This window comes from Nematostella vectensis, chromosome 13 (assembly GCF_932526225.1).
Source record: "Nematostella vectensis chromosome 13, jaNemVect1.1, whole genome shotgun sequence".
NCBI classification, from domain to species: domain Eukaryota; kingdom Metazoa; phylum Cnidaria; class Anthozoa; order Actiniaria; family Edwardsiidae; genus Nematostella; species Nematostella vectensis.
The window spans coordinates 7,309,951-7,337,236 of NC_064046.1; the positions used below are offsets into that span (position 1 = coordinate 7,309,951).

The 27,286-nt window shown below is 40.0% G+C and overlaps 4 protein-coding genes across 4 annotated transcripts; 1 reads left to right on the top strand and 3 right to left on the bottom strand.

Annotated features, from left to right (window-relative positions):
- Positions 1–15: 15 nt before the first annotated feature.
- On the top strand, positions 16–14,029 carry LOC5510857 (RNA cytosine-C(5)-methyltransferase NSUN2). Its single transcript, XM_048720564.1, has 22 exons — positions 16–168; positions 396–479; positions 567–661; positions 1,344–1,451; positions 1,531–1,636; positions 1,873–1,944; positions 2,308–2,392; positions 2,753–2,889; positions 3,127–3,185; positions 3,920–3,994; positions 4,113–4,243; positions 4,528–4,601; positions 9,022–9,149; positions 9,454–9,595; positions 9,686–9,915; positions 10,777–10,875; positions 11,627–11,771; positions 12,021–12,098; positions 12,372–12,513; positions 12,611–12,656; positions 12,732–12,889; positions 13,033–14,029. Exons 1-22 carry the CDS (start codon positions 145–147, stop codon positions 13,173–13,175), a joined length of 2,361 nt encoding a protein of 786 aa, XP_048576521.1. The 5' UTR covers positions 16–144; the 3' UTR covers positions 13,176–14,029.
- Positions 13,194–13,802, bottom strand: LOC125559108 (keratin-associated protein 5-1-like). Its single transcript, XM_048721069.1, has one exon. It carries the CDS (start codon positions 13,800–13,802, stop codon positions 13,194–13,196), a length of 609 nt encoding a protein of 202 aa, XP_048577026.1.
- A 277-nt stretch (positions 14,030–14,306) lies between the features above and the next one.
- LOC5510855 (60S ribosomal protein L14) lies at positions 14,307–16,842 on the bottom strand. Its single transcript, XM_001631232.3, has 4 exons — positions 16,757–16,842; positions 16,557–16,658; positions 14,962–15,210; positions 14,307–14,399 (listed from the first exon to the last, which is right to left on the bottom strand). The coding sequence occupies exons 1-4, from the start codon at positions 16,757–16,759 to the stop codon at positions 14,343–14,345; spliced, it is 411 nt and encodes a 136-aa protein (XP_001631282.1). The 5' UTR covers positions 16,760–16,842; the 3' UTR covers positions 14,307–14,342.
- A 1,973-nt stretch (positions 16,843–18,815) lies between these two features.
- Positions 18,816–27,135, bottom strand: LOC5510849 (calcium-responsive transactivator). The gene is made up of 6 exons (XM_001631231.3): positions 26,949–27,135; positions 23,037–23,066; positions 22,922–22,968; positions 22,339–22,417; positions 20,638–21,171; positions 18,816–19,329 (listed from the first exon to the last, which is right to left on the bottom strand). The coding sequence occupies exons 1-6, from the start codon at positions 27,006–27,008 to the stop codon at positions 18,895–18,897; spliced, it is 1,185 nt and encodes a 394-aa protein (XP_001631281.1). The 5' UTR covers positions 27,009–27,135; the 3' UTR covers positions 18,816–18,894.
- Positions 27,136–27,286: the final 151 nt, after the last annotated feature.

Consider the following 27,286-nt stretch of genomic DNA (forward strand, 5'->3'; position numbering starts at 1 on the left):
CACGCGGCCAGGTTAGCAAAACAATCCATTATGAAGTATACGAAGTATCATGCTTAGTTGTAGTACCGCTGGATAGTAGGGATATTCCTCCATCTTCTACCTTTGCACGTGGGCTGTGTGTTTATCTGACTACGGGACTCAAGTATGCCAAGGAACAAGGCAAAACACGTATGTAGCCACTAGTTTAGTCTTTAGCTAGAATTTTAGAGGTTAAAATACCAAGCCAGTGAATAAACAGTCGGCTTCATGTTAGATTGCTTATCTCCAACTGTAGTCTGTGAAATAAGCTTGTCGAGTTTGCTATATTAAGTAAGTATAAGTTTACTCAAGTAAGTTATTAGACTTATGTAAGTAAAGTTACTTGTTACATATTAATTTCAAGTTTGGTTTTGCAGTGGAAATCCAAGCCTCGCCAGCCTCGAAAAAATGTTTGGCACAACATTACCAAGGAAAACCCCATGTTCGAAAAATATTACAAGGTATTTTATCAGCATCAACTTACTGTTATCATGCTATGGTGAATTGTTGTCATGTTTGATACCTTCTCATATTTTATATTGGTGTAGGCATTAGGGATAGTTCCAGAGTCAGAATGGGAACAGTTCATAACTGCTTTGCGTCAAGAGCTACCAAGCACTTTTCGCATCACAGGATCACGAAGGTAAAACATCATTGAGTATACTTGTTATGATCACTGTCGCCATTATTACTTTTGTTATTATTGCAATCACCATGACTATTACTGCCAGACTCCACTTTATCATAATCACATGACCCCAATGGAACATAGTCATTGTCATCATTATCACTGAGATCACCACTACCATCCATTATCATCACCATCATCACTATCATATTTATCATCATCATAATCACCATCATCCTTTTTATCATATTCATCCTCATCAACATCACCATCATCATCATCATCACCAACATTATCACCATACTCATAATCATCACCAGTATTATCAAGATCATCATCTTCATCATCCCCATTATTGTTGTCACCATCGTCATTGTCATTGTCATCATCATTATCATCACAAACCCTACAGTCATTACTGACCATCATAGCCCGGTATCATTTTTGAGATTCTTGAAAGCTGGAGACTTATTAATTGGCATAATATGCAGCCTTAAATGTAAAATCCTATTAATGCAAGAAACTCATATCTTGCCTGAGATTTGCTTCTCCTCATGTCTTAATATTTGTTATATATCCTGTTTGATTGACTCTGCAGAGTTGAATACCAGTTTTTGGTGTATTGTATTTATTCTTTTGGTTCATGAACACGACAATTTTGGCTTTTTGTATTTATCTGTTTGATTTTGTTATATAGTCATGCAAACATGTTACTTCAAGTACTAAAGCACAATTACCTGGACCAACTGAAAGAAGCTACAGCGCACTTGGACGAGCAAGTCGACCCACCAACCTCTCTTCCATGGTATGATTCAGTGCTGAGAATGTTTGCTCTAATAAAGACTGTCATGTAATTTTCTCAAACTTTTGTGGTTTGTTCTAAGGTACCCTGATGAGCTAGCTTGGAAAGTAAATCTGAGTCGCAAGTTCATAAGGAAATCCCCATCCATCAAGAAATTTCACCAGTTCCTAGTACAAGAAACTGAATGTGTAAGATAAACCTACAAATAAATAAGAATAATATAATACAGGTTTCATCTTTTATCTGGTTACATTATTACTGCATGTATATTGGTCTAAACACCCCCACCCCAGCTCACCCTGTACTATTAGAACACCCCCACCCCCAGCTCACCCTGTACTATTAGAACACCCTCACCCCCAGCTCACCCTGTACTATTAGACATGATGTCTTGAGACTGCCACTAACAGATATCTATCATCAGGGAAACATCAGTCGCCAGGAAGCAGTGAGCATGATACCTCCTCTCCTAATGGACATAAAACCTGGTCAAAAGGTACACTCAGGGGCAGCTTGTTCTACTAGCACAGCAGCTGTTGTCTAGTTTTGCATTCCACTTTGTCCGCTAGACGGTGGAGTAAGGGTGCAAGAATACCTTCGCAGCCTCAGTTTGAGGCTTTTTTGTCATACCAGCTAGAATCCCCTGTAGCTTAGCATACATGATCTCAAAAACGTCTAGTTAATACTGGTACTTTATGATCTTGTTTGATATTGTGAACAAGTTATCAAGGCTTGCACTGTATTTACACATTCTTAGTGCCTATGACCAGTGGACATGTAATCAGAAACTGGACTATTATGCCAATTTGAAGTTTAAACGGCATGTCAATAGCTTGGTGTCAATTATTTTTTTGTTCAGATCCTGGATACATGTGCTGCACCAGGGTCCAAGACATCACAGATCATTGAGATGCTACATGGGGATAAGGAGACGGGCATAGCAGGTAAATTATGTATTGAATCAGTATGGGCAATGTGCTCCTCTTCCAATTTCCGATATTCACCATGATTCATCAGCATCATTATCAGCATCTTCGCTATCATTAGCATTACCACCACCATCATCATCACCACCATCATCATCACCACCATCATCATCACCACCATCATCATCATAGACAAAGTGAACCCTCTTTCATTTACTACAATTTTATTTTGGGATGGTAGCTATATTGGCTATATAATGGTTATATAATTGTTATCCGCTAAATATTTATGCTAATCATTATTATCAATTGCATGACATCATTTTCATCATCAAGAATCATAATACTTAATTGTGTTATTGCATTGTATATTTTCAGAGGGTCTGGTGATCGCCAATGAGTTGCAGAACAAGAGATGCTACATGCTGATCCATCAGAGTAAACGCTTGCGCAGCCCTTCCTGTGTTATCACAAACCATGATGCTTCTACGTACCCAACTCTTCATGTCAAAAAGGTGTTGTTAGCTCAGAAAAGAGGTTTTTGAAAGCCCTGAAAACAAAACCTCATTACTTGGGTTTATCTTTGTAGTCTAGATTTGGTATTTAAGTGACAGGTTTAGTTATTCTAAATGTTTAACTTTGTTACTTAGGAAGCCCGATAAGTTTGGTTTTTCCTAGGGCAAAAAAATATTGGCTAAGAAATGACAATAAAAAAGCAGATAAAAGTCGTTAACAGTCGCTTTTTTTTTAAGGAAAATGGTGACAGAACACCTTTGCTCTTTGATCGCATTCTGTGTGATGTTCCTTGCAGGTAAGTGCTGTTACATACTTATATTGTGAGTGACAGCTGGCCGTGATGAAATGACAAGACCCTTTGAATAGCCAGTTGTGTTTTTTGTTCTCAGATTTGGCCTGTCACACAAATTTTGCTTAAAATACTATATCAGGAAGATTGAAGTGTTCTTCAATATTTTTAATTTTTTAATTTAACTATTAAAAATATTGTCATAAAATCTGGCCAGATATAAAACATGCATAATAGATATTAACGTTTTTATAAAACATGGATATTCTGTTTATTAACACAGCTATTCCAAGAAAATTTTAAATACATTTAACTCTCACCTTAGAAACCGTGCTAGTATAGCAAAAGCTCACTGACAGACAGAAGTAAAACCCTGGAGAAACAACCTGAAACTTGCGTCTGTTATAGCCTACCTTTTTCAGTGGGAAAACCCTCAAAGACCTGAAATCATAGCTTTTGGCCGCCATCTTGAATTTTAGTGACAAAAAATGAGAGGCGTGTGGGGAGGGTGAAGAGGACAAGGCAAAAAAACGCTTACACTAATACTACCCATCAGCAGGTCAGTGCTGAAAGCTCTGTTCCGCCAGCAAACAATGCAATGCTAAAGATACTAAAATTATAGAATCTCTACTACAGTGTGGAGACGGATGTGTACATTCCCAAGGTCAAACATGTATGAAAATTGAAAGTTTACTGTACTTGTTTTATTATTTTTTTTTATCAATGCTTGCTTCATTTAGTGGAGATGGTACAATGAGGAAAAACCCACTAATATGGAACAAGTGGACACCACAGCTAGGGGTCAGTCTGCACAGGTACAGTAGGTCATAATGGGCCTTCCATTTGCAACTCTTTATCAAGCAAATACTGTACTCTCAGTAATTGGAAGGATATTAAATGCTACAAGATATTAATGCTATTCTTTGTGTATAGGACACAATTGCGGATACTGGCCCGTGCCATGGAGATGTTGGAGGTTGGGGGACGCATCGTCTACTCCACATGTACTATGTCCCCCATCGAGAATGAATCTGTTGTTGCTGAGATGTTGAGAAACTCTGATGGTTTGTAACATTTTATTTTGTTTTGATTTTGTCCAGTTCATCAGATCACATGCTTTGCTGTGGGTTGTATGACTGATTCAGATTAAGTTACATTTTATATGGAAATGGTGTGGATTATTTTAAATGGAAATGCCATATTGTCATACAGCATTTTTTATTCATGATTTAATGATATTCCTATTTTACAACTTTCAGAGAAGAAAGGTTACCCCATTAAAAGATATTAGCATAGTCCTCATTTTTATGATACTATTTAGGTTACTCTTCCGGTTCATATCCTTTAGGTGCCCTGGAACTAGTGGATTTGTCAAATGAGCTGCCAAACCTCAAACGTTCACCAGGTTTACACAGCTGGAAGGTATGTGATCATAGCGGAGCCAGCGCGGCCGCGGGCCGCACGCGGAGCTCCATAGGTATAGAAATATGGTATAGCTATGTGACTTGGTTTTGTGGTCATCGTGCGGGTATCCTGTGGTGTCACAATCCATCCATCCTATCTTTTAGGGGTTTTCATGCCTGCGGAGGAGGATTTTTGTCAAAGTGCCAATCGCTTGAAATGTATTTTACAATAAACAACAAGTCAACTGATCAGTTAATACTTTCGACTTTATTTTTAGTAACATAACAACATAGGATCCGTCAGCAAATTAAAACCAGCATTGTTTTTTTAATGCTATCTCTCAGGGTTAAAAATTCCTCTGACCCTACCAAATGTGCTATCTCTTAGGGGTAAGAATTGTTGACCATGCCCTTAGTGCTATCCCTTAGGGTTAAAATAGATTATGCTGTCGAGCACCCCCGCCTCTCAAACTCCCCCTCCTCCTGGAAGCAAGGTACTTAAATTATATAAAGACAATATCAAACTTGTGCTTTTTCAATAATAAATCTGTAAGGAAAACAGTTTTATATCAAACCTATAGGTAAAGAGAAAGGGGAAATGTTAGGAATATGCTCATTTAAGCTATTATTGCATTATTGTTATTATATTTTTTAAAGCAGAGTCACATTTTTCCAAATAGAGTCATTCATTTCTCCCTTTTTCTTCTCCCAACTGACTTTTTGTTATATTTATTTCTCTCTAACCCTAACATAGGTCAATGAACATGGTTTGGTTTGAAATTAGAAATTGGAATTAAAGCACTTTCAGCAATAATTTAGGATTTGCCTCCATTGCAATCATTTTTGAGTAGCCAGTATGGTTGGATCCAGGGTTTCTAAAACCAACAGGCCAATGAGTCGGTGCACCAATATGAAAGAAGGTATATTTGTGGAGTTTAGTTTCAACACATTCTTCAGAATAATCAGTTGTGGTACATGAAAACTACAGTAGTGGTTCTATGGGGGGGGGGGGAGGTTAGGGGGTTTAAACCTCCCCTTGGGCTTTCTTTTTTTATTGTTTTCAGTGTATCTTATCATTCCAAAATCGTTATGAAGGTAGAATAATGACGAAAATTTTTGGGCTAAATCCCCCCCTTGACAAAAAGCTAGATCCGCCCCTGAACTACAGTATGGCATCCAAATCTTTGGAAGGCTGTTACATCCTTGATATATTCTTCACAAAGTCAAACCTTGTTAGAATAGTGTTTTGATAAAAGTATACATAGTGGAACTTCTATAAAGGGAAATAAGAATTGACCATTAGACTCTTGAAATTTGACAGCCTTTTTCACACCAAGTTTTAGTATTTTATTATTCGTACTGCATATTTAATATTTTTGAATGAGTGCTTGCTCGATCCATTTGGAGGGGCCAATACAATTCATAATTACATGGCAGTAAAATTTGACATTTTTAATCTCATCAAAAAACATTCTAGAGACGCCAAGATCCCCTCTAAAACTACCCCTATCAGTCAACACAAAAAAGGTGTTAAATGCTGGCTCCGCTTTTAGGCAGTGCCTAAACCTATATATTATAATACACATTTGCCTAAACCTATATATTATAATACACATTTTAGCTGGCTTACATTATCTCAAAGTATAAATTTGTGTCACAAGAATGCGTTTCATCATTCGTTAAAATATATTGCAGTACAGTGAGTGGAACCTTGATTTTACGGTACTGGTTTTTAGGATAACCTCAATTTTACGATGACGTTCCTTTTTCCCGGCAGAAATATAGCGAATAACAATATGGATACAACAATATTCTTGAATTTGCAATACAAATCTGCTCTCCCAAGCACAATTCTGTCTATCAACTAAGAAAGAAAATCGAGTTTTTGACAAGACATGACAGATCTTGTTAAGTACAGATTACAGTTTTACAGAGATCAACCATACGGATTTACACAGAGTACAGTTACAATATTTTTTTGTAAAAGTTGATAATGAACCCCACCACGCTACAAATATTTCTTTTAAAAAATCGAGAATCCCTTCGCAACGATACCTTGATTTCACAATACATTTTCTTTTTCTCAAGGCATATTGTAAAATTTAGGTTCCACTTTATTCAAGAGTTCCACAGCATTTGTTTTCAATGATGTGTGTGACTTAGCAATATCAAGTAGACCTTTTACCAGAAGCCTTGTATACCTGTCAACTTCAAAATTTCTTAAACCTGGAGATGTAGCATCCGGTCCATGCTCGAACTATAAAAAGGATTGCAATTTTGTGATTATTTCACTATATAAAATGACAGCGAATTCACGATTTTCACCATAAAACAGTTAATATATCTTGTAAAATACATTGCCAGAAAATTGTCTCCTGATCCGTACTCAGGCGCCTTATCCATTGGCCCACAAGGTCGACGTTGACGTAGTATTTCGAACTTAGTACGTCACATTGGCAGACGCAAATCGCCAGGAGTAAAATTATTATGCCAAGGATCAGGATAGAAAAGAAGGAAGCAAAAATCAGAGACCCTTCCAGGACTCTAACCTCGAATCTCCTGATCCGTAGTCAGGCCACTTATCCATTGGGCCACAGGGCCGAGGTTACTGTTGTAATTTTGTAATAAGTACGTCACATTGCCCGAAGGAAATAGCCCAAAGTATTATACAAAGATGGCGACCCTGCCAGGACTTGAACCTGAAAAATTCTATTTTATATCATAGAAAAGACACCAGGACTCGAACATTGGAATCTCCTGATCCGTAGTCAGGCGCCTTATCCATTGGGCAACAAGGCCGATGTTACAGTAATATTTTTAAATTAGTACGCCACACTTCCAGGCTCAAATCGCCATGAGTAGAATACATGGAAAGGATCACAATAGAAAACAAGTGTTCAAAAGTCATCGACCCTGCCAGGACTCGAACCTCGAATCTCCTGATCCGTAGTAAGGCCACTTATCCATTGGGCCACAGGGCCGAGGTTACTGTTGTAATCTTGTAATTAGTACGTCACATTGCCCGTAGCGAATAGCCCAAAATATTATACAAAGACGGCGGCCCTGCCAGGGCTTTAACCTGAAAAATTATACTTTAAATCATAGAAAAGACTAACAGAAATCGAAATAATCACCATTAAGAAGAAGGAAGCAAAAATCAGCTACCCTGCCAGGACTCGAACCTGGAATCTCCTGATCCGTATTCAGGCGCCTTATCCATTGGGCCACAAGGTCGACGTTAAAGTGGTATCTCGAACATAGTACGTCACATTGCCAGACAAAAATCGCCAGGAGTAAAATATTATGCAAAGGATCAGGATAGAAAAGAAGGAAGCAAAAATCAAAGACCTTGCCAGGACTCTAACCTAGAATCTCCTGATCCGTAGTAAGGCCACTTATCCATTGGGCCTCAGGGCCGAGGTTACTGTTGTAATCTTGTAATTAGTACGTCACATTCCCCGAAGCAAATAGCCCAAAATATCATACAAAGATTGCGACCCTGCCAGGTCTTGAACCTGAAAAATTATACTTTACGTCATAGAAAGGACACCAGGACTTGCACATGGGAATCTCCTGAATCGTAATCAGGCGCCTTATCCTTTGGGCCACAAGGCCGATGTTACAGTAATATTTTCAAATTAGTACGCCACACTTCCAGGCTCAAATCGCCATGAGTGAAAATATATGGAAAGGATCATAATAGAAAACAAGTAAGCAAAAGTCATCGACCCTGCCAGGACTAGAACCTGTAATCTCCTGATCCGTAGTCAGGCGCCTTATCCTTTGGCCCACAGGGCCGAGGTTACTGTTGTAATCTTGAAATTAGTACGTCATATTGGCCGAAGCAAATAGCCCAAAATATTATACGAATATGGCGACCCTGCCAGGACTTGAACCTGAAAAATTATACTTTACATCATAGAAAAGACGACCAGAAATCGAAATAATCACGATACGAAATAAAAGAAGCAAAATGGAATTTATAGTGAAAAGTTCACTATAAAATTTTCAAATTTTTTTTGCTTTCAATTTTGTTAAGAGGGTACTTGTGTTTCACGTTTTATTACTTAATTAATGAGGCACCTTTTTCATTCACTACATAAAAGGGGTCCAAAGTGATTTGGCGAATTTTAATTACCCTTAAAAAGTGTTTTAATTAAAAAAAGGAATTGTTGTCATGGCAGTTGATTGACAGGTGCATTGTTGTCATAGTAGTTAATTGACAGGTGCATTGTTGTCATTCCTGTTGATTGACAGGCAAATTGATGGCAAAATAGTTCATTTGTGCATTGTTGTCATGTCAGTTGTATAGTGGGTGTATTGTTCTTATTGCAGTTTGATGACTTCTGTAATGTTGCCATGTCAGTTGATTGACAGTTGTAATGTTGCTATGGCAGTTTATTGACAGTTGTATTGTTTTCGTATATATATATTTGCAGTTAATGATGAAGGATGGTAGTGAAGTCACAGGCTGTGACCCAGGTTCCCCTGCTTTTCTTGGTGGCTTCAGACCATCCATGCTGCCTCCTCCTGATAATGAGGCTAAAGCGATGCACCTCGAACGCTGGTAACTTGATTCTCTACCCACGGGTGATAGGAGTGTATAATGGTGGTTATGTATTTTATGATGTGAAGAATCCAAGTTTCCCATAAGTTCCTTAAATTTATTTCATCTGTTTCTGACCATTATGGTTTTGCAATTTTATTTATTCTACCACCATGTTTTGAATAGAACATTGTGGCTTTAGCTTTTGTCCATTTGTTGTCCCAGCAATTGTTGTACATGCTAAGCTTATTGTCTTAGGATGAGACCAATCAATCTTTGAGATTTCCAAAATAATGCTGTCTTTGTAATTTGTTTTGATTTCTAGCATTCGAGTCTACCCACATCAGCAAGACACAGGTGGGTTTTTCATTGCTGCCTTGGTGAAGACCAAACAAGCTCCATGGGAGATTAGGCGCTGCAATAGCATTGCTAAATGGCTACCATGGCAACCGCCCCCTGAAAACAAGGTGGGTATGGTGTTTTTAGCAAGGTGTTAGGAAGTGCATTCTTCTACCCTTGCTATCCTGGTCTAATAAGGGATTTCTGCGCTATTTAAGAATGAAAGGGAAGAAGGACTAAAATCTGAGGGACATGACATTGAAGATGGCGTGACGATTGATGTGTTAGGCGCCGGTATCAAAGACGAAGCTAATGCAAGAGATGCTGATACGAGTGACATGCAGGATGACACTATGACAAATGAAGATGATAGTGGTGTTGACGATTTTAATAAAGAGACATATGATGTTAATGACGTCTTTGCAAAAACAGAGTCAGAAAACACAAGGTGCTTTCTTTGGTTTAGACCTTTAGTCCTACTTAAGTTGTGATTTTCCTAGTATTATTCCTATTGCTAATCATTATTGCAGGGCTTCTGGAATTATGCGCTTGTGCGGAAGCGCGTAATTTGGCTTTTTCTGTGTTATCCACAAATTTCCGCTTAATCCTGTGTAATTTGGCTAAATTTTGAAAGACAAAACATTTAATTGCACAGCTGATGTTTTATTTTAGGGTTCTTACCTCTATTTCTCGTAAAAAAGATAGATATTCTTCGTAAGAGTGCGATGTTTCGAACTGAATTTCGAAAACAAATAAAATGACTAGGCGTTCTTTGCTAAACTGCGAAGGCCTAGGACTAATAATAAAATACCTTTTTTAATTGGCTGGTAGCTAGGAGCTAATGAAAACTTGCCTAAGATATTTTCACGCAAAAAAATCACCAAGTTGTTTCGTGCTTTCCTTCGGTACAAAATGTAGTTTGGGCGTAACAGTTGATATTCCATGTAATTTAGTGCGTAATTCAGTAAAGAATCCCGCAAAATTTTGATTTTTAAAGAAAAATGTATTTAAGATCCCGTGTAATTTAGCGCGTAAAGATTGATTTTCCTTGTAATTTAGCACGTAATTTAGCAAAGAATCCCACGTAATTTTGAGTTTTTTCCGCGTAATTCCAGAAGCCCTGTTATTGTTGTCATTTGCTGCCAAAACCCAAAGTCAGCTGGATGTTGCCACCCCAAAGGTCACATGATTACTTAGTGCAAGAACCCTGTTGTTGGCTTTGTGATTTGCATTTTTAAAAACTAAAAAGACGTTTCCTTGTTCTTTAACCAAAATGTTGACATAACTTTACACCCTTTTTTCATTTCAGTTCTGAACCCCCATGCAAGAAACCTCGTACAAATCTGGGTTTCAAGGAAGACCCATTTATACTTCTTCCAGATGACGACCCTCACTGGCCTATTATAAGGTAACCATAGAGACATCAAAGATAGCATAGAGACATATTAGTAACCAGAGAGACATATAAGGTAGACAGAGAAACATTTATGGTTACCAGAGAGACATTTAGTAACCAGAGAGACATGTAAGTAGCCATAGAGACATACAGTAAATACCCTTAGAAAATGATCACTGCCACTTTACCAATCAGCACCCTCCATTTGAACCCCATAAAACACATAAATGGGGGCGGCAGAGTGGTCCCAAAAGTTTGAGGAGGAATTGCCATTTTTTAAAGTGGGGGATGGGGCAAGCGTCCCCCTGTCCTTCCTGTCTGTCACCCCCTGAGTAAGACAGTTAGGATCATGACTTCTTGTGTTCTATGGAATTTAGGGAACTTGTTACCGTAAAAAAATTCTGTGTGAATTTTGTTAAATCATGCCATTATTTTGTTAACTCATGCCATTATCTAACCCTGGGGCATTTTACAAGCCCTAGAAACAATATACAGGAGTTCAAACTTGTTACGAGCAGATGTGCAAGTTGTGACAACACTATGAAAGGGCTTAACAATCAGTCATGTATCAGTCCTTTTGCCATAGGTTCACAAAAACATGTATATGCAAACTACTTTTATACAGATTTGTTGACTGAGATCCAGTTTTAAACTGCTTAACTTGACTGAGATCCAGTTTTAACCTGATTAACTTGACTGAGATCCAGTTTTAACCTGTTTAACTTGACTTAGATCTAGTTTTAACCCATTTAACTTTCTCTAGGGACTACTTTGGTTTTGTGCCATCTTTCCCTTCCGCTCAACTCCTGATTCGCTCTATTGGTGGCAAAAAGCGTAATGTGTACCTTGTGTCTAGAAATGTTCAGGCACTGCTTGAGTGTGCCGGCGGTGACAATGATGACGTCAAGGTTAGTTGACCAATATGAGCCATCTTTGCAAGAAGATGATTATCCAGCTTTCACACGTTGAAAAAACCTGGAAGTGTGAGAAATGATTACCAACGTGAGGGGTGGCAGCATGGCCGAGAAACTCGCTTGGCCTTTGCCATCTTTCACAAACATTTTATGAAAGACTTTATTGCTTGGATTGTTGTATAGTGTGTAGTCTCTTGGCAGGAATACATGTATATGTGAAAATATACTTCTGTGCTGTTACAGCTTATTAGTGCTGGTGTAAAGACCCTTACACGATGTGACGGGGAGGAGTTGGGATGTGAGTTCCGGCTCATGCAAGAGGTAATTCTATGCTTTTTCCATATGATACCTATGACTGTGCCCCTCTCCCCAGCCAATCCTGGGTACATGCCTGGTACTCTGGTGAAACCCAATCCTGGGTACATGCCTGGTACTCTGTGGTGAAACCCACTACTGGGGAGTTGATTTGAATCAAGCTAAGGAAGTGTACAGTTGACTCGTTGATTTGACAATTGGAAAAAAAAGTTTGAGAGGACCCATGCAATGGGGGAGGGGGGGGGGGGGGTTCTCACACCAACATCTACTCTTTTTCAGGGAATAGAAAACGTTGTCCCGTATGTGACAAAGCGTAAGGTATTCATCACACAAGAAGATGTGTTCACTTTGGTTCGCCACGACAAGCCTTTCAGCAACAAGTTTTCACAGTCTACTCGAGATCAACTCTCTAAAGTCTCAGGTAAATTACATTGACCCTACACTTACAAAAAGGCTTCATTCCTATTTATCTGTCTTAAAAATAACTTAAGATCTAACTTATGCTTCGTCCCTGACAGGCCTGGGATGTGTGATCTTTCTGTATGACCCAGAGAGTCAGTTCAGGTAACCTGATGTTGTCATTTTCTATCAAGTAGCTCTAGGGTCTCAGTACTAATAATGTTGATTGTTTCTTCCCAGTTCTCCATCTGATACCATCAAGTGCAATCTGTGCTTCTGTGGGTGGAAGGCCCGGACGTCTATTCGTGCACTCATGAGCAGATCAGACAAGATGCATTACGCCACCCTATTCAACCTCACCCTTGCCCCCGACACCCTGCCTCAAAATGGGTCACAAGGTATGTGCCAGAACACTCTACTGTATCTCACCCTCTTGCTCACAATGTGTCATAGGTATGTGCCATTACATACCCTTGTCCCTGACATCCCACCTTACAAATGGGTACACCCTGTTGTATCTAACTCTTGCTTATCCTGTCAGGCGAAGAGGCCTGGAATGAAATTTCTGAGAAGGCAACCCCGCAGGACCTAGAAACTGAATCTTCCAAGGCCACCTCACAAGAGCTACCAGCCTCCTCACAAGAGCTACCAGCCACAGCAACAGAGGAATTAACACATAACTGAATCTTCCAAGGCCACCTTTCAAGAGCTACCAGCCACCTTACAAGAGCTATCAGCCACCTCACAAGAGCTACCAGCCACCTCACAAGAGCTACCAGCCACCTCACAAGAGCTACCAGCCACCCCACAAGAGCTACCAGCCACCTCACAAGAGCTACCAGCCACCTCACAAGAGCTATCAGCCACCTCACAAGAGCTATCAGCCACCTCACAAGAGCTACCAGCCACCTCACAAGAGCTACCAGCCACCTTACAAGAGCTACCAGCCACCTCACAAGAGCTACCAGCCACCTCACAAGAGCTACCAGCCACCCCACAAGAGCTACCAGCCACCCCACAAGAGCTACCAGCCACCTCACAAGAACTACCAGCCACCTCACAAGAGCTACCAGCCACCTTACAAGAGCTATCAGCGACCTCACAAGAGCTACAAGCCACTTTACAAGAGCTACCAGCCACTTTACAAGAGCTACCAGCCACCTCACAAGAGCTACCAGCCACCTCACAAGAGCTACCAGCCACCTCACAAGAGCTACCAGCCACCTTACAAGAGCTACCAGCCACCTTACAAGAGCTACCAGCCACTACACCAACAGAGGAATGATCAAATAACTGAGCCTTCAAGGCCATCTCACAAGAAAATTCAGCCACAGCAACAGAGGAATCATCACATAACTGAACTAGTTGTTTTAGTACCCTTCACCCTAAGACAAGAGAACCATGTCTTTACATGCTCAACCGCCTGCTAGTGGGCTACAGAGACTAAAAGCAGCCTGCCCCTTCTCCTTTTGATTTGCACTATCTATCTACACTCTGCTTAATCGAAACATCTTATTAAAATATAACATTTATAACTATCAAGTGTTATTGTGTAAGCTTGAAAAGGATGTTGTACGGCTGTGCAACACTGAGGTTTTTAATCCCTTTGTCAGAGCACCCCACCCCCCCCCTTATTGAGTTTTTACAACCCATCAGTGAATATTTGCTACCAAAAATACAGCTATTAGCATAGTGGAGAGTGCCCTAGGGTTCCTTATGTCCTAATTATATTTTAAATTCCCTTTAATGAAGTACTTTTCATATGAGATAATAACCAACATGAACATGACAAATAAACCAGACAGAATACAATAATAAAGTAGCAATGGTTTATTATTCAGAAAGATGACATTACAGTTTGGCTTCCTTTTTCAATTTCTTCACCTCAGTTCTCAAGAGGCGGTTTTTCTGAAAAAAAAATGGCATGAGCATTGAGGTGTATGACATAGTCAGCAACTGACAGCCAATTGCATTAATTCTGCATTTTTATAAGGGTAACTTAAATGTTATTAAAACAATGAGTATTTTGAATGTTCTCCAGGAAAGTGAACAGTGAATAACACCATTGGGACAAAAAAAAACATCCTTTTATATGGAGCTTATACTTATAGCTTTGACTGAGGTACTTGAAAAATGTCTGTTATAAACAGGGTGTCCAAGAAGAGGTTGTATCTAGAGGAGTCCTTAATATGGAGGTTGCACTGTATAGAATATTTTTCAGAAATAAAAGGGCCTGGGTTGGAGCAAAAAAAATCCCCAAACAAATAAATTCAACCAGGCTTTAATACCAAGAGCAAATATGAAAATGCATTTATAACCAAACATTAGATGAACAAATTACAAAACTAGATAGTGAATTTTAGCAAATTACAATATTTATGGTAGATACGTGTGCCATACAGTATGGCCGTTTAAAATCTTCCTTAGGAATTACAACTTTGGAATTTTAAGCTATAATCCAACATTTCACCTTTTGCTTAGCCAGCTTGAGCTTGAATCGGTCAAAGTCATTCAATGTGGCCCTCTTTTTGCGCATGGCAAGCTTGCGTGCCCATGCCGTCTGCTCCCATTTGTCCTGCACTTGGGCTGCTTCGAATGCCTTCTTGACCGGGCCACTGCGAGCAGACCGTCCAATCTTGATCTTGAAGTCTGTGAGTGACAGGTGCTTCATGTTGATGGCTTGCCGGCAGACACTAGTGCATGGTCCATCAATAAGAGCCTGCAACATAATGGTGGTCATGAGTAAAAAATATTCTCCAAGATAACACCCACATAAGAATTTACGATTTTCAAGATCAAGCTGAGTAGGTTCTCAAAATTGGGGTAACTTTTGACAAATCAGGCTGTTTAGGTTCTTGGCTCTTATTTTTTTCATATACACCAACTTTAATAGTCACTAGTCAGAATACAATAACAATCATTACAAAGTAAACCCATGTTGTATAGTATGCAATGAACCAAACACTTATGAACTATAATCATGTTTTCAATTGTCCTCACATGTTATATTTTCTTAGTTTCACATAAATTATAAAATAAGAACCTGCTCTCCCCCACAAGGATGACCAGGTTTTTCCCTTATAAAAAGGATGCTCAAAATGCCAGTAGGTAATCAATCTCTAGGTTCTTATATGTGGGTGTTTAGTGTACTGCAGAGAACACATAAACCAGACAAGTTCACACTGATTTTTTGTCAACTACAGAACCATTTCATGCAAAAATATTTTGAAAAATAAGAAGTAATACACTTAGTTGTGGTTGGCGTACGGTATACAAATGCTAGGTGTGGCACAGATGGATTTGTTTGCGATTTTCTGCACTCCCTGTACCAGTCGATATTTATTGAATGCAAAAAAAAAGAAAACTTAAAGCCGCATTGTCACCAGTTTACTTCCGGAGGTCCGACGGAAACCTTAGCCGTTAAAAGACAAAAGACTCATTGGATATTGTTATATAATCAACCGGAAGTAAACTGGTGACAATGCGGCTTAAAATATGAGTTTGAAATACACACCAATTCAGAGATGTAATCCATATAACTGTATAACTTCATAATAAGTTGCCAACGTGGAGCTATGTACATTACTATCTACATCATCGCGCATACACCTATTTCAATAAACATTGTCAGGGCAAATGGCAATTGGCAAATGGCAGTTCTAAGACCAATCAATGCTTGTGGGTATAATTATTTGTAAGAATAAAGATGATAATTAATATAATCGCAGATGTTATCCACCTTTTCCTGCATTCAGTAGAAATTTGACGTGTTCCATGGTATTTTTCGATCTTAGAACTGCAATCCGACAATTGGCATTCGCCATTTTTCACTGACAATATATTTTGAAATGGGTTAATACATAAAGGAGACAAAACACGCAAACCCAGAAGAATTCGAATTTCGAATCCACACCACCAGAAAAACAAGAGTTTCACTGGTTAAACACTACTTCTGATAGCAAAATAGGCAATAGGGTACTAAAAAAACCCTTACACCCACATAGAAGCGAAACGTCACACAGATACATCAAAACAAATAAAATCCGCAAAGATATCAGTACAAACCCGATTCTGGTCGACCAAATCGACGACGACACAAAGTTTCCCTTCATCGGGCCCGGCATTGATTAAAGCGACTCGACCAACCTCCACAAAGCGTGAATAGACCTAGAGCATATACATGGTTAATATTTTTAGAATCTATCCGCGAATAAAGGAGAAAATAAAACGTTTATTCGAAGATATATCGATACACGTGCACCCACCATTTTGGATCGCTGTAAAAGAGAACGATGAGTTTATGGGCTCCCGGATGTTGCACCCGCGTTGTACGCCGGGTAGACACCGGTGCTCGCGCAATGAAAGGCCACACAGGAAACCCATCTTTTGTACATTCCAGCCATGAGCAGGCCCGGGGGGGGGGGGGGGGGGGGGGGGGGGGGGGGGGGGGGGGGGGGGGGTGCGAACGCCCCGGTTCTCAACAGAGATAATGGTTCTCAACAGAGACGTGCTATTTGTAGACAAAACTATAAAGCATAAGCTAGATCACTCTATGACAATAAACGTCCCGTGGATATACTGCGAAGGCATAAAAAATTCCCTCTTTGTTCTTTCGCAGGTGGTCAGATTTTAATTAGAGAACACCCCCCCCCCCCCCTCAAAGGAAAAAATTAGGTCCACTTTTTCGGATTCCGCACCCCCCCCCCCCCCCCAAGAAAAATCTCCTGGGTACGGGCCTGATGAGCGCATTGATATATATTTTTTTGCAAACGCTAAAGAATTATCTTTAATCATATTGATTTGGTATCAGGTGATTTCGCCGAAAAAACAGCTCGCTGCGACTTTCGATGCCGAGTGTTGCGAAACCCGGAGACAAACGTGGACTTTTTGGCGCTGGAGTTGGGAAAGAGGGGCGGAAATGCTTATTGCACCAGGGAAAATTGTCTCGTATTATTAGATTTTTTTTCAGAATATGCACAGTTTTAGTATGGATTTCGCAAATGCCCGAATGTTTCAAAAAATGTAAGCATGGACCCCTCCAACACCCACGTAGATTTCATTGAAGCTATTATTAGATCGCTTGTTATACAATCTGAATCTGCGGTAGCGGTAAAAAATAAACACTTATACACAGATATAAATGTGCAAAGGAAGTACCCCCCTCACCCGGAATATTTAATGTAAAAGCCACTTTCTCCCCGTTATTTTGCCCTGTTACTTTGTGCTAAGTCCATAAGTAACTCCTTAATTTACAGTAAAAAGCTGGTGACAAACCGGTATATTAAGATCAGCAGGTGGTTGAGTCCGTTTTACAAAACATATTAAATCAACATATTCATTACTGTTTCAACATTAGTGCTTTATCTAAAAAAGTCAGTCTTTTTTAACGGGATAATGTACTACTGTATAATATTGTGTTATTTTCATTGATCTACAATAAAATTTAATATTAGTCCCACCGACAATTGTTTTTGCTACAGCTATAAAGAACTATCAATAAATCATATCTCATACACACCACACAATTTCAAACCCATGGATCCACTGTGACTTATCAGGCACGTACATAGAGGGGGTGGGCATAGAGTTTATGCAGAAACTCCTTGAGTAGCCTGCTTGCAGGCGGTACTCGGTGTTATCATCGCGGAAAACCCTCTCCGTTCGATGACCGGGCGCCATATTGTATTCTAACGGAGAGGGTTTTCCGCGATGATAACACCGAGTACCGCCTGCAAGCAGGCTACTCCTTGAGATTTCTCCTCACTGATAGTGCTCAGGTGATGGAAGTTCATGGGACACACAAGCTTATCTGAAATTCTCTCTACCCTACTATTATCTCAACCATGGTGATGGGGTGATCTCCACCCTGCCATTATCTCAATCATGGTGATGGGGTGTTCTCCACCGTGCCATTATCTCAATTATGGTGATGGGGTGTTCTCCACCCTGCAATTATCTCAACAGTGGTGATGGGGTGTTCTCCACCCTGCAATTATCTCAACCATGGTGATGGGGTGTTCTCCACCCTACCATTATCTCAACCATGGTGATGGGGTGTTCTCCACCCTACCATTATCTCAACCATGGTGATGGGGTGTTCTCACCCTGCAATTATCTCAACCATGGTGATGGGGTGTTCTACACCGTGCCATTATCTCAATCATGGTGATGGGGTGTTCTCCACCCTGCCATTATCTCAACAGTGGTGATGGCGTATTCTCCACCCTGGAAACCCAGGTGTTGTCGAGTTCATGTGATGCATTTTTTGGCGTAATAAGAGAACCTTAAATTCTTTCTACACTCACAAAGAACTTGAAACCTCTCCTAGCTGATAATACATTTAGTCACAACCAAAAAAAGTTTGACCCTATTACCACATTGAATTCACTTGAGAGTTAATGAATCAAACTGGGGGCTGACCCATGGGAGACTGCATGGGCGAGTGTGTGGAGCCCATAGGCGACTGAACCATAGAAGATGGTCCCATAGGGCTAGACGCTATAGGTGACTGCCCCATACCCCCCATGGGGCTTGGTCCCATTTGAGATTGTCCTGCCATTAATGATGGTCCCATGGTTTGTTGTCCTACTGAGGGGGGTGCCCCGCCCATACCCATTTGTCCCATATTCATCGCCTGTCCTCCCATCCTCATTGGGTTGCTCTGCTGTTGAGGGTAGGGCATGTGTGAGAGGGGTTGTTGAGGGGTTGCTTGTCGGTACATGTATCGTTGTGATTGCTGTTGCTGTTGTTGTGGCTGTGTGTAGCCCTGCATCATGCTGGCTCCACTCTGTGATGAATAGTTATTTGGATTTGCAGCCATTTGTTGTTGTTGTGGGACCTGGTACGACAAAACAAGCAATCAGGCAGATGCTAAAATACAAGCCTGTATCATTTTAACACATTGACCCCTCAACCGGCCTGTACCGGCTTTGGGAAGTACCCACAACCCAAAAAATTCATAAATTCAAAATAAACACAACAAGATGAAGATACTCGGGCATCAGCCTAAGGGATAAATGGTCTTGCAGATATGCATCCAACCAAGGTGTTGGCATCTACTCTTAAGCCAAATTATAGCACAGGTTCTTTGACAAATCTCAAATCGAACAAGGAGAGAAAAGCAGAATCACCCCTCTCAATAAAACGCTCAAAATACCACACAAGGGAGAGAGATCAGCAAACACAGCTCAAGACACAAATAAATACCTTTATTCTGATCCTCCAGGTACATTTCCTTGGCCTCAAAACACAATGTCCATTCCTTGAAGGATTGTTCAACCACGAAAATATCTTTACGTATTGCAAAGCATTCTGGGAGATCCAGGGAAAAATTCACGAGGGGAGGGCCAGTCAACACTCCTCTCCCCAAAGTCAGATGGTTTTTTATCCCCGAAGCCAAACAAATCAATTCCAGGTCATACAGACCCAGAATAGCAGTGTAAACAATTTTGGAATCAATTTGGTTTCAGAAAAGACAGCTTTTAGGAGAGCTGTGGTGATTCATTAGAAAATTATTTTCTCATCCGGGCAAAGCCAAACAAGAAAAAATCATCATGAATCCACCTTTGCTTGCAAATATCCATAAGCAAAGCACTCAATTATGCCCCAAAAGACTTCATGATGTCCTGAGACACTCTCCTAATATGCTCATAGCTGTATTTTTGAAGAAAAATACAAGCAACCATCAACTTGTGCTGGCTTCAGCACAACGACAAGCAATTAAAAGTTGGGACCGCAAAGCACTGTTGGAAAGCTTGGATACCACTGACTAGGTGCAGCTGTGTTTGACTTTGACGGGCTGTATAAAACTCAGAATAGGGGGGGAGGTATCTGTTTTCAGTCTGTTTTTTGTAAATTCAGCTCCAAAAAAGCCAGGAGTCAATGGGTTAAGAAGAGTGAATAAAAATTTAAATGAATCGTTAACATAGTACAGTATCCTTTAGGAAGGTTTAAAAACACAACAAGAGAGAATGCATCTACCCACAATCCTCAAGCCACTTTGGTAGTCTATGTTCTTGGTACAATGGGATGAATGAAAAAAAAAAACTTGGTTCACTGGAGAAAGTCAAACTCTCCTAAACTCTTATCTCTGCTTCATCATGGCTTGACTAGAGACCTTATCCAGAGACAGTTTACATTCACCTACCTGCTGCGCATTAGTCTGCCTGTACTGCATCTGCCTCTGCTGTTGCTGCTGCATTATGTACTGCTGTGACGCCTGCTGACTTCCACCCATCATGTGTGCCGGCTGCTGCTTCATCTGCGGAGGGTGCCGAGGCATCCCTGCCTGTTGCTGCTGCGGCAAACCTCCAATGGGACCACCCATAACCGGCTGACCTGCTCCCCGTATCTGCCCACCAGAGGACTGTGGGTAGCCTGCTGCGGAACCAAGCCCAGGGTTGGGCCCAGAAGGGTGCTGTAGCTGGGGAGGCGGCGTCGCTTGGCCGTAGCTACTCACAGGAGTAGGGCTCATGCCTGGATATGGTGCTCCTGCTGTGCTCATTGGAGTTTGGGGCATTTCATTGGTTGAGGGCTGCAGCATAGATGATTGACCAACACTGGTTGGTCCTCTGTCACCCATCACATTGCCAACGCCTGATGAGAGACCCTGTGGGTGCATAAGACCTACAGACGAGGTAGGGCCTAGGCCAAGAGGCTTTTGTCCAGAGGAACCAGTACCCTGTTAAAAAGTATGTGCTGTGTCACAATTATATTACTCTACAAAGTACAAAAACTCAAATTCTAGGGACGAGGTTCTGGCCTCTTGAAGCACTATTTCGATTTATGATAAGTTCTGAATCTGAACTTGTGGCTGATTGGCCAATTGACGTGTGGTCGTGGAAACCAAAAAATTGTGAGATTTTCTGTGTATTTTTGCTTCAAGCTCATAAGGTCAAAACCGTTTTTTTAATAGTTGTTGTTCGCAATAACTAACATCGAAGCAAAAGAAGCAGAAGCGGAGCACAAGAATTTTCATAATGCTTTGCAGTCTGTATTAGATACAAGATTAACAAGTATTGAAAATGTCTGTTCAAGAGGAGTCTCTTAACGAGATCATCAAGCAGCGAAATGTCTTATGTGTGCTGCCAACCGGCAACAGGAAATCACTGATTTTCCAGCTTATTCCTGGCGTTTGCTTTCGCCTCAATGATAGTTGATTTGACTCAAGCAATCTTGTACTGGTCATTTGCCCCTGAGTTCTTTGATAGACTTGTTCCAAGGATAACTGCAAGCTTATCTGCAATTTTTTCCTCCTTGTAGCCATTTCCAGAGAAAATGTTGTATTTCACACCTCCTTCTATGCACAGATTCTTGTCACTAAACTCTTAATGATCCCATGGGTTATCAGATTTTGTTGGTTTTAAATCTGCTTTTCATGCACTTTTCATACTCGTGAATTTGATTTCCGAGTGAAGAGATGTTTACAACCAAGGTAGCACACATGAAACTGACACATGCTAATCACAAAACGTTAACACGGAAGTGAGGCATAAATCGAAATAAGGCTTCGAGAGGCCAGAGCCTTGTCCTAAGCTCGCTGGCCACTAAATAGAGAGACATTCAATGCTCTGGAACCAGGGTACTGATAATTGAGAAAGATGTTAAATAGTGTGGATCCTAAAAGATTCTTTTGTCTCTAGATTATTTTGTCTTTGTTGGTTGAGGTTTTCATCAGCCCTCAGGAAGTAAACTGGTGGCAATGCCCTTTAATAACATGACAACTAAAAGAAAATGTGGAATAAGGAGACATGTTACCTGAGATGGCTGGTAACACATGACAATATTGTAGAAGGGTGAAAAAAATAACAATATAGTAGAAGGGTGAAATAATAAAGAGACATACTACCTGGGATGGTTGGCCTGTCTGATTGGAGTCTGCCAACGTCGCAAGGTACACCAAATTGCGATGCAATAATTGCTGATACCTAAGAAAAGACAAATGCAAGTCACTTGAATTGCAGACTATGTGGAAAACCTTTCTTGGGGTCCTGGTTATCAAGGATGGATCTCAATTCAAATAAAAAGATGTACTAGTACAGTATTAAGATACATTAGCTCGCGTTACTCATGGAAAGTTTCACATTAACATATAGAATCCTTATGGAAAGTTTCATGTTATCATACAGAATCCTTATGGAAAGTTCTACATTATCATACACAATCCTTATGGAAAGTTCTACATTATCATATACAAACCTTATGTAAAGTTCTACATTATCATATACAATTCTCATGGAAAGTTTCACATTAACTTATAGAATCCTTATGGAATGTTTCACATTAACATACAGAATCTTTATTATGGAAAGTTTCACAAAAGTTTGCATGGGCAAATAGTCCAGACTGTATTTGTTTTTCCTTCAATACCCTTGTATATAACAGCATACAGCTTCTAAATAAATTAGGAGTTAAATTCCATCTGCACTCACTGTGTTGATTCATAAGCTTTTCCTTTGTTTTGATAATCAACTATGGCCTTCAAATAAAATGGAAATTATTAAATAAGTAAAACAAATCAGACCTCAAACTAAAAATGTCATGTACCTGTATTAGTTGAGTGTTTTCATCAAGAAGCTGCAAGAAGATAGTGCACTGGATTAGAATGAAAATAAAACTTGAATAAAGATTTCAGTTCACACTACGAGCCGCAAGCAACCGGAAGTTAAAAAATACTGCCTCTGTGGTTGCTACGGAGTGACATCATATTGTTGTCATCGTACTAGATTTGCAGCATGATATTGACACCATAGGTGTTGGTGAAACACTTGTATCTTTGAGTCTGGTAAGTATGATAAAGCATTGCCTAGTTGAGGATTCGACATAAGCAACAAAACTTAATAAGGAAGCGGGCCCGATTTATGCTACATCGCCGAAAGAGTGTGATTAGCGCAGCTCACAGATCACCGAAAATCTAAGCTCCAAAACAAACAAGAGATATAGTTCCAACCAGGATAGGGTGCACAGGGGTGGCTACGATTTTGTAGGATTTATCTATATGGAGGAGTTTTTGTTTTTCAATGTTTGATGCATCTACAGGAAAGCAAATGTTTGACACGAGGTCCTCAATCACCAGAGTACACACATCGCTAAGCACATGCTTTTGGTTAAACAAAGGAATCTATTAGAAATCTGTACAGTGTTCAAGGGCTTTTGGTCGTCGCTAAAACTTCTAAGTGGTTTCGAAGGCAGGGACGATCAAGCAGGGAAAACAACTGGAATCGGAACAAGGAAAGCGCGGTAAAATAATTCAAAATGGCGGGAGTCCGAAAGCTGCTAAATCTATTGTTATTATATGGGTTTCTTCCATTTCAAAGTTACTAGCACGAAAGGGTAAGGCCGCCGTGCTGCATGCGATTTGCGTGCTATGGTCGAGAACGCGGTCGCCTTTTAGATGCTTAGAAGCAGGGAGTTGAGTAAGGAGAGAGGGGGCAGAGGTGAGGGGGAGAGTCGGAGGAAAAAAGTTTATTACGTGTGCTATTGTATCCTATTTGGTGGATCCAATTAATGAAGTCCTGGTACAAACTGTAGGTACCTGAGAGCTTTAGGGATACATATATTGCACTATATTTTACGCTATCCTATTTGGTGGATCCAATTAATAGAGTCCTGGTATTATGTAGATACCTGAGAGCTTTAGGGATATGCTACGTTTTTACTTACTCTATATCCTAAAGTCCTGGTTCTTGCTTACCTGAGAGCCTTAGGGGTATATCTCAATGCTCTGCTATCCTATTTGGTGGATCAAATTAGTAAAGTCCTGGTACTTTAGGTACCTGAGAGCTTTAGGGATATGCTACGTTTTTACTTATTATATATCCTATTTGGTGGACCCAATTAATAGAGTCCTGGTACTTGCGTACCTGAGAGCTTTAGGGATATATCAATGCTATGCTATGCTGTTTGGTGGATCCAATTAGTAAAGTCCTGGTACCTTAGGTGCCTGAGAGCTTTAGGGATATATCAATGCTATGCTATCCTGTTTGGTGGATCCAATTAGTAAAGTCCTGGTCTTTTAAGTGCCTGAGAGCTTTAGGGATATGCCACGTTTTTCTTTATTATTTATCCTATTTGGTGGACCCAATTAGTAAAGTCCTGTTACCTTAGGTGCCTGAGAGCTTTAGGGATATATCCATGCTATGCTATCCTGTTTGGTGGACCCAATTAGTAAAGTCCTGTTACCTTAGGTGCCTGAGAGCTTTAGGGATATATCCATGCTATGCTATCCTGTTTGGTGGATCCAATTAGTAAAGTCCTGGTACCTTAGGTGCCTGAGAGCTTTAGGGATATATCAATGCTATGCTATCCTGTTTGGTGGATCCAATTAGTAAAGTCCTGGTCTTTTAAGTGCCTGAGAGCTTTAGGGATATGCCACGTTTTTCTTTATTATTTATCCTATTTGGTGGACCCAATTAGTAAAGTCCTGTTACCTTAGGTGCCTGAGAGCTTTAGGGATATATAAATGCTATGCTATCCTGTTTGGTGGATCCAATTAGTAAAGTCCTGGTACTTTAGGTACCTGAGAGCTTTAGGGATATATCCATGCTATGCTATCCTGTTTGGTGGATCCAATTAGTAAAGTCCTGGTACTTTAGGTGCCTGAGAATTTTAGGGATATGCCACGTTTTTCTTTATTATTTATTCTATTTGGTGGACCCAATTAATAGAGTCCTGGAACTTGTGTGCCAATGTGTACCATATGTGTACCATATCAATGCTATGCTATCCTGTTTGGTGGATCCAATTAGTAAAGTCCTGGAACTTTAGGTGCCTGAGAGCTTTAGGGATATGCCACCTTTTTCATACTATATCAGGACCCAGTCCTGTACATTGAAACCTGAGAGCCCAAGGCACTCCGACCATGACCCCTCTCCTCTACTCCCTCATCTCAATTATGGCCCAGGTCACGATCTTTCACGTCACCTTTCTCTAAACTATGGATATTCTATATTTTTGGCCATAAAATAAAACAAAATAATTGTGTTTTCCCGAATAATCATGTACGCAATGTCATAAATATTTGGCGCATCTTGGGGACTCTAATCTGCCATTTTAGCGATTGAATCCTATTTCTTTAATACAATTTTTGTGCGCTGCTTACCCACATTCATGACTCCCACAAAAAGATGTGATCAAACCTCTAAAATCAAAAGTTAACATAACTGAAAATGAAAGCCTGTCGCATATGGTTGGAATACTAGGTAATTTGAGGCATCATTTATTATTGTCATTCTTCTGACAGGTAATTGGGATTAGTGGATCGAAGTGTTACCTGGAATGCTGTAGCCTACAACCCTCCCCGTAGAGATCGATGCTCAAAAAGCATCAATCTCCACAGGGGCCGGGGTAAAAAATTCAGTTGCTAGGAGCATGCGGCTCGTTATGTTCTGTTTAGTTTAGCTTATTGTTCATTTTACTTGTATTACTGACATCATAGAACCAATACACTTCATACACAGATGATCTCTGGGTTAGAATCAGTAGAAGGAGAATCCATCTGATATATCGATAGTCATTAATGCCTCTTGTGATATTTAAATGCTGATTGTAATGAGTTTTAGTCATAATTTTAAAAATTTAAAGGATAATTGCTGTCTACTCTAGGAATGTTTGAAGTACTGTACTTAGATTCAGGCCTTGACACAAACCATGAAATCAACATTTATCACCTGCCTTTTAACATTTTTGACCAGATAAGATAAACCACAGATACCAAACACCGAACTGCACACAAATATTTTCCTAATTGTGTAAATATACTTGCTTAGCATGTGGGCTTGTATAGCCATTGTAGGTTGTTGTTATGTTTTGTGTAACTAAAATGGGAACTAAGTCTAAGGTAAGAAGCATTGTCACAGGCAAGCAGGGGGGTGGTACAGTAGGAGAGCTACTGTAATCATGGAAAAGCAAGTTGAGAAGAAGTGTTCTGTTTTCATTGTTTTCTGTTGATTTTCAATAGAGTATGAGAATGTTATATCTCCACTTCTTTTTACATGCTAGTGCAAATAGAAATTCAGGATGTTTGACATTTTTAATTCATCTTTTTTCCCCTCTCCTGCACTAGTTGTATGATAGTTTAATTGTTACTTTCAGCTTATGTTTTGCATGCATTTTTGAAAGAGCCTTATTATCTGTACACCTGTTTTTTCAAAGTTATAATTAAAAATATATATAGCAAAGAGAAAAAAAAGGTAAGTAACTTAAGTATTCTACAAGCAAAATTATTCTCAAAGTCAACTCATTATGTTAGCACATTCTTTAGACATGCTACAACCGACTTAATGAAGAAGCCACATGACAATACGTTAATAAAGAATCACCATCAAAACTAACCACAGGCACTACAGATAGATAAAACCAAAGAAAGATCACCACGAGTGTGACTCAGGAGTCTACGATCGCTTACAAGAACAGGCATGAACCCCACGAGGAGACAGTCCCACAATCACTCCGGCCTACCTCTTGCACAGACTGCGAACTGGGCTCTGGACGTCTTGCAGAAGTGAATGCCACTGACATTTTGAAGAAAAATCGTTATACTCTACTCTCCACTAAGAAATATGTTATAATTTCAGTGTCTGGATTTTGAAAAGATCTCTCTTCTCTTGCAGCTGCCAGACGCTCGACCAAAAGAGACTAGGTACTAAAGTCCGACCTGCATCCGAAATACGAACCTATACCGAGTTTGTACCGGACTTATACCAGCATTGTAAAAGTTTTAGACATTTCGGCGGAAGCTTCAGAAAAAAATGCTTTATTTCATCTATATTTTGGCATTTAAATTAATATTTATAACA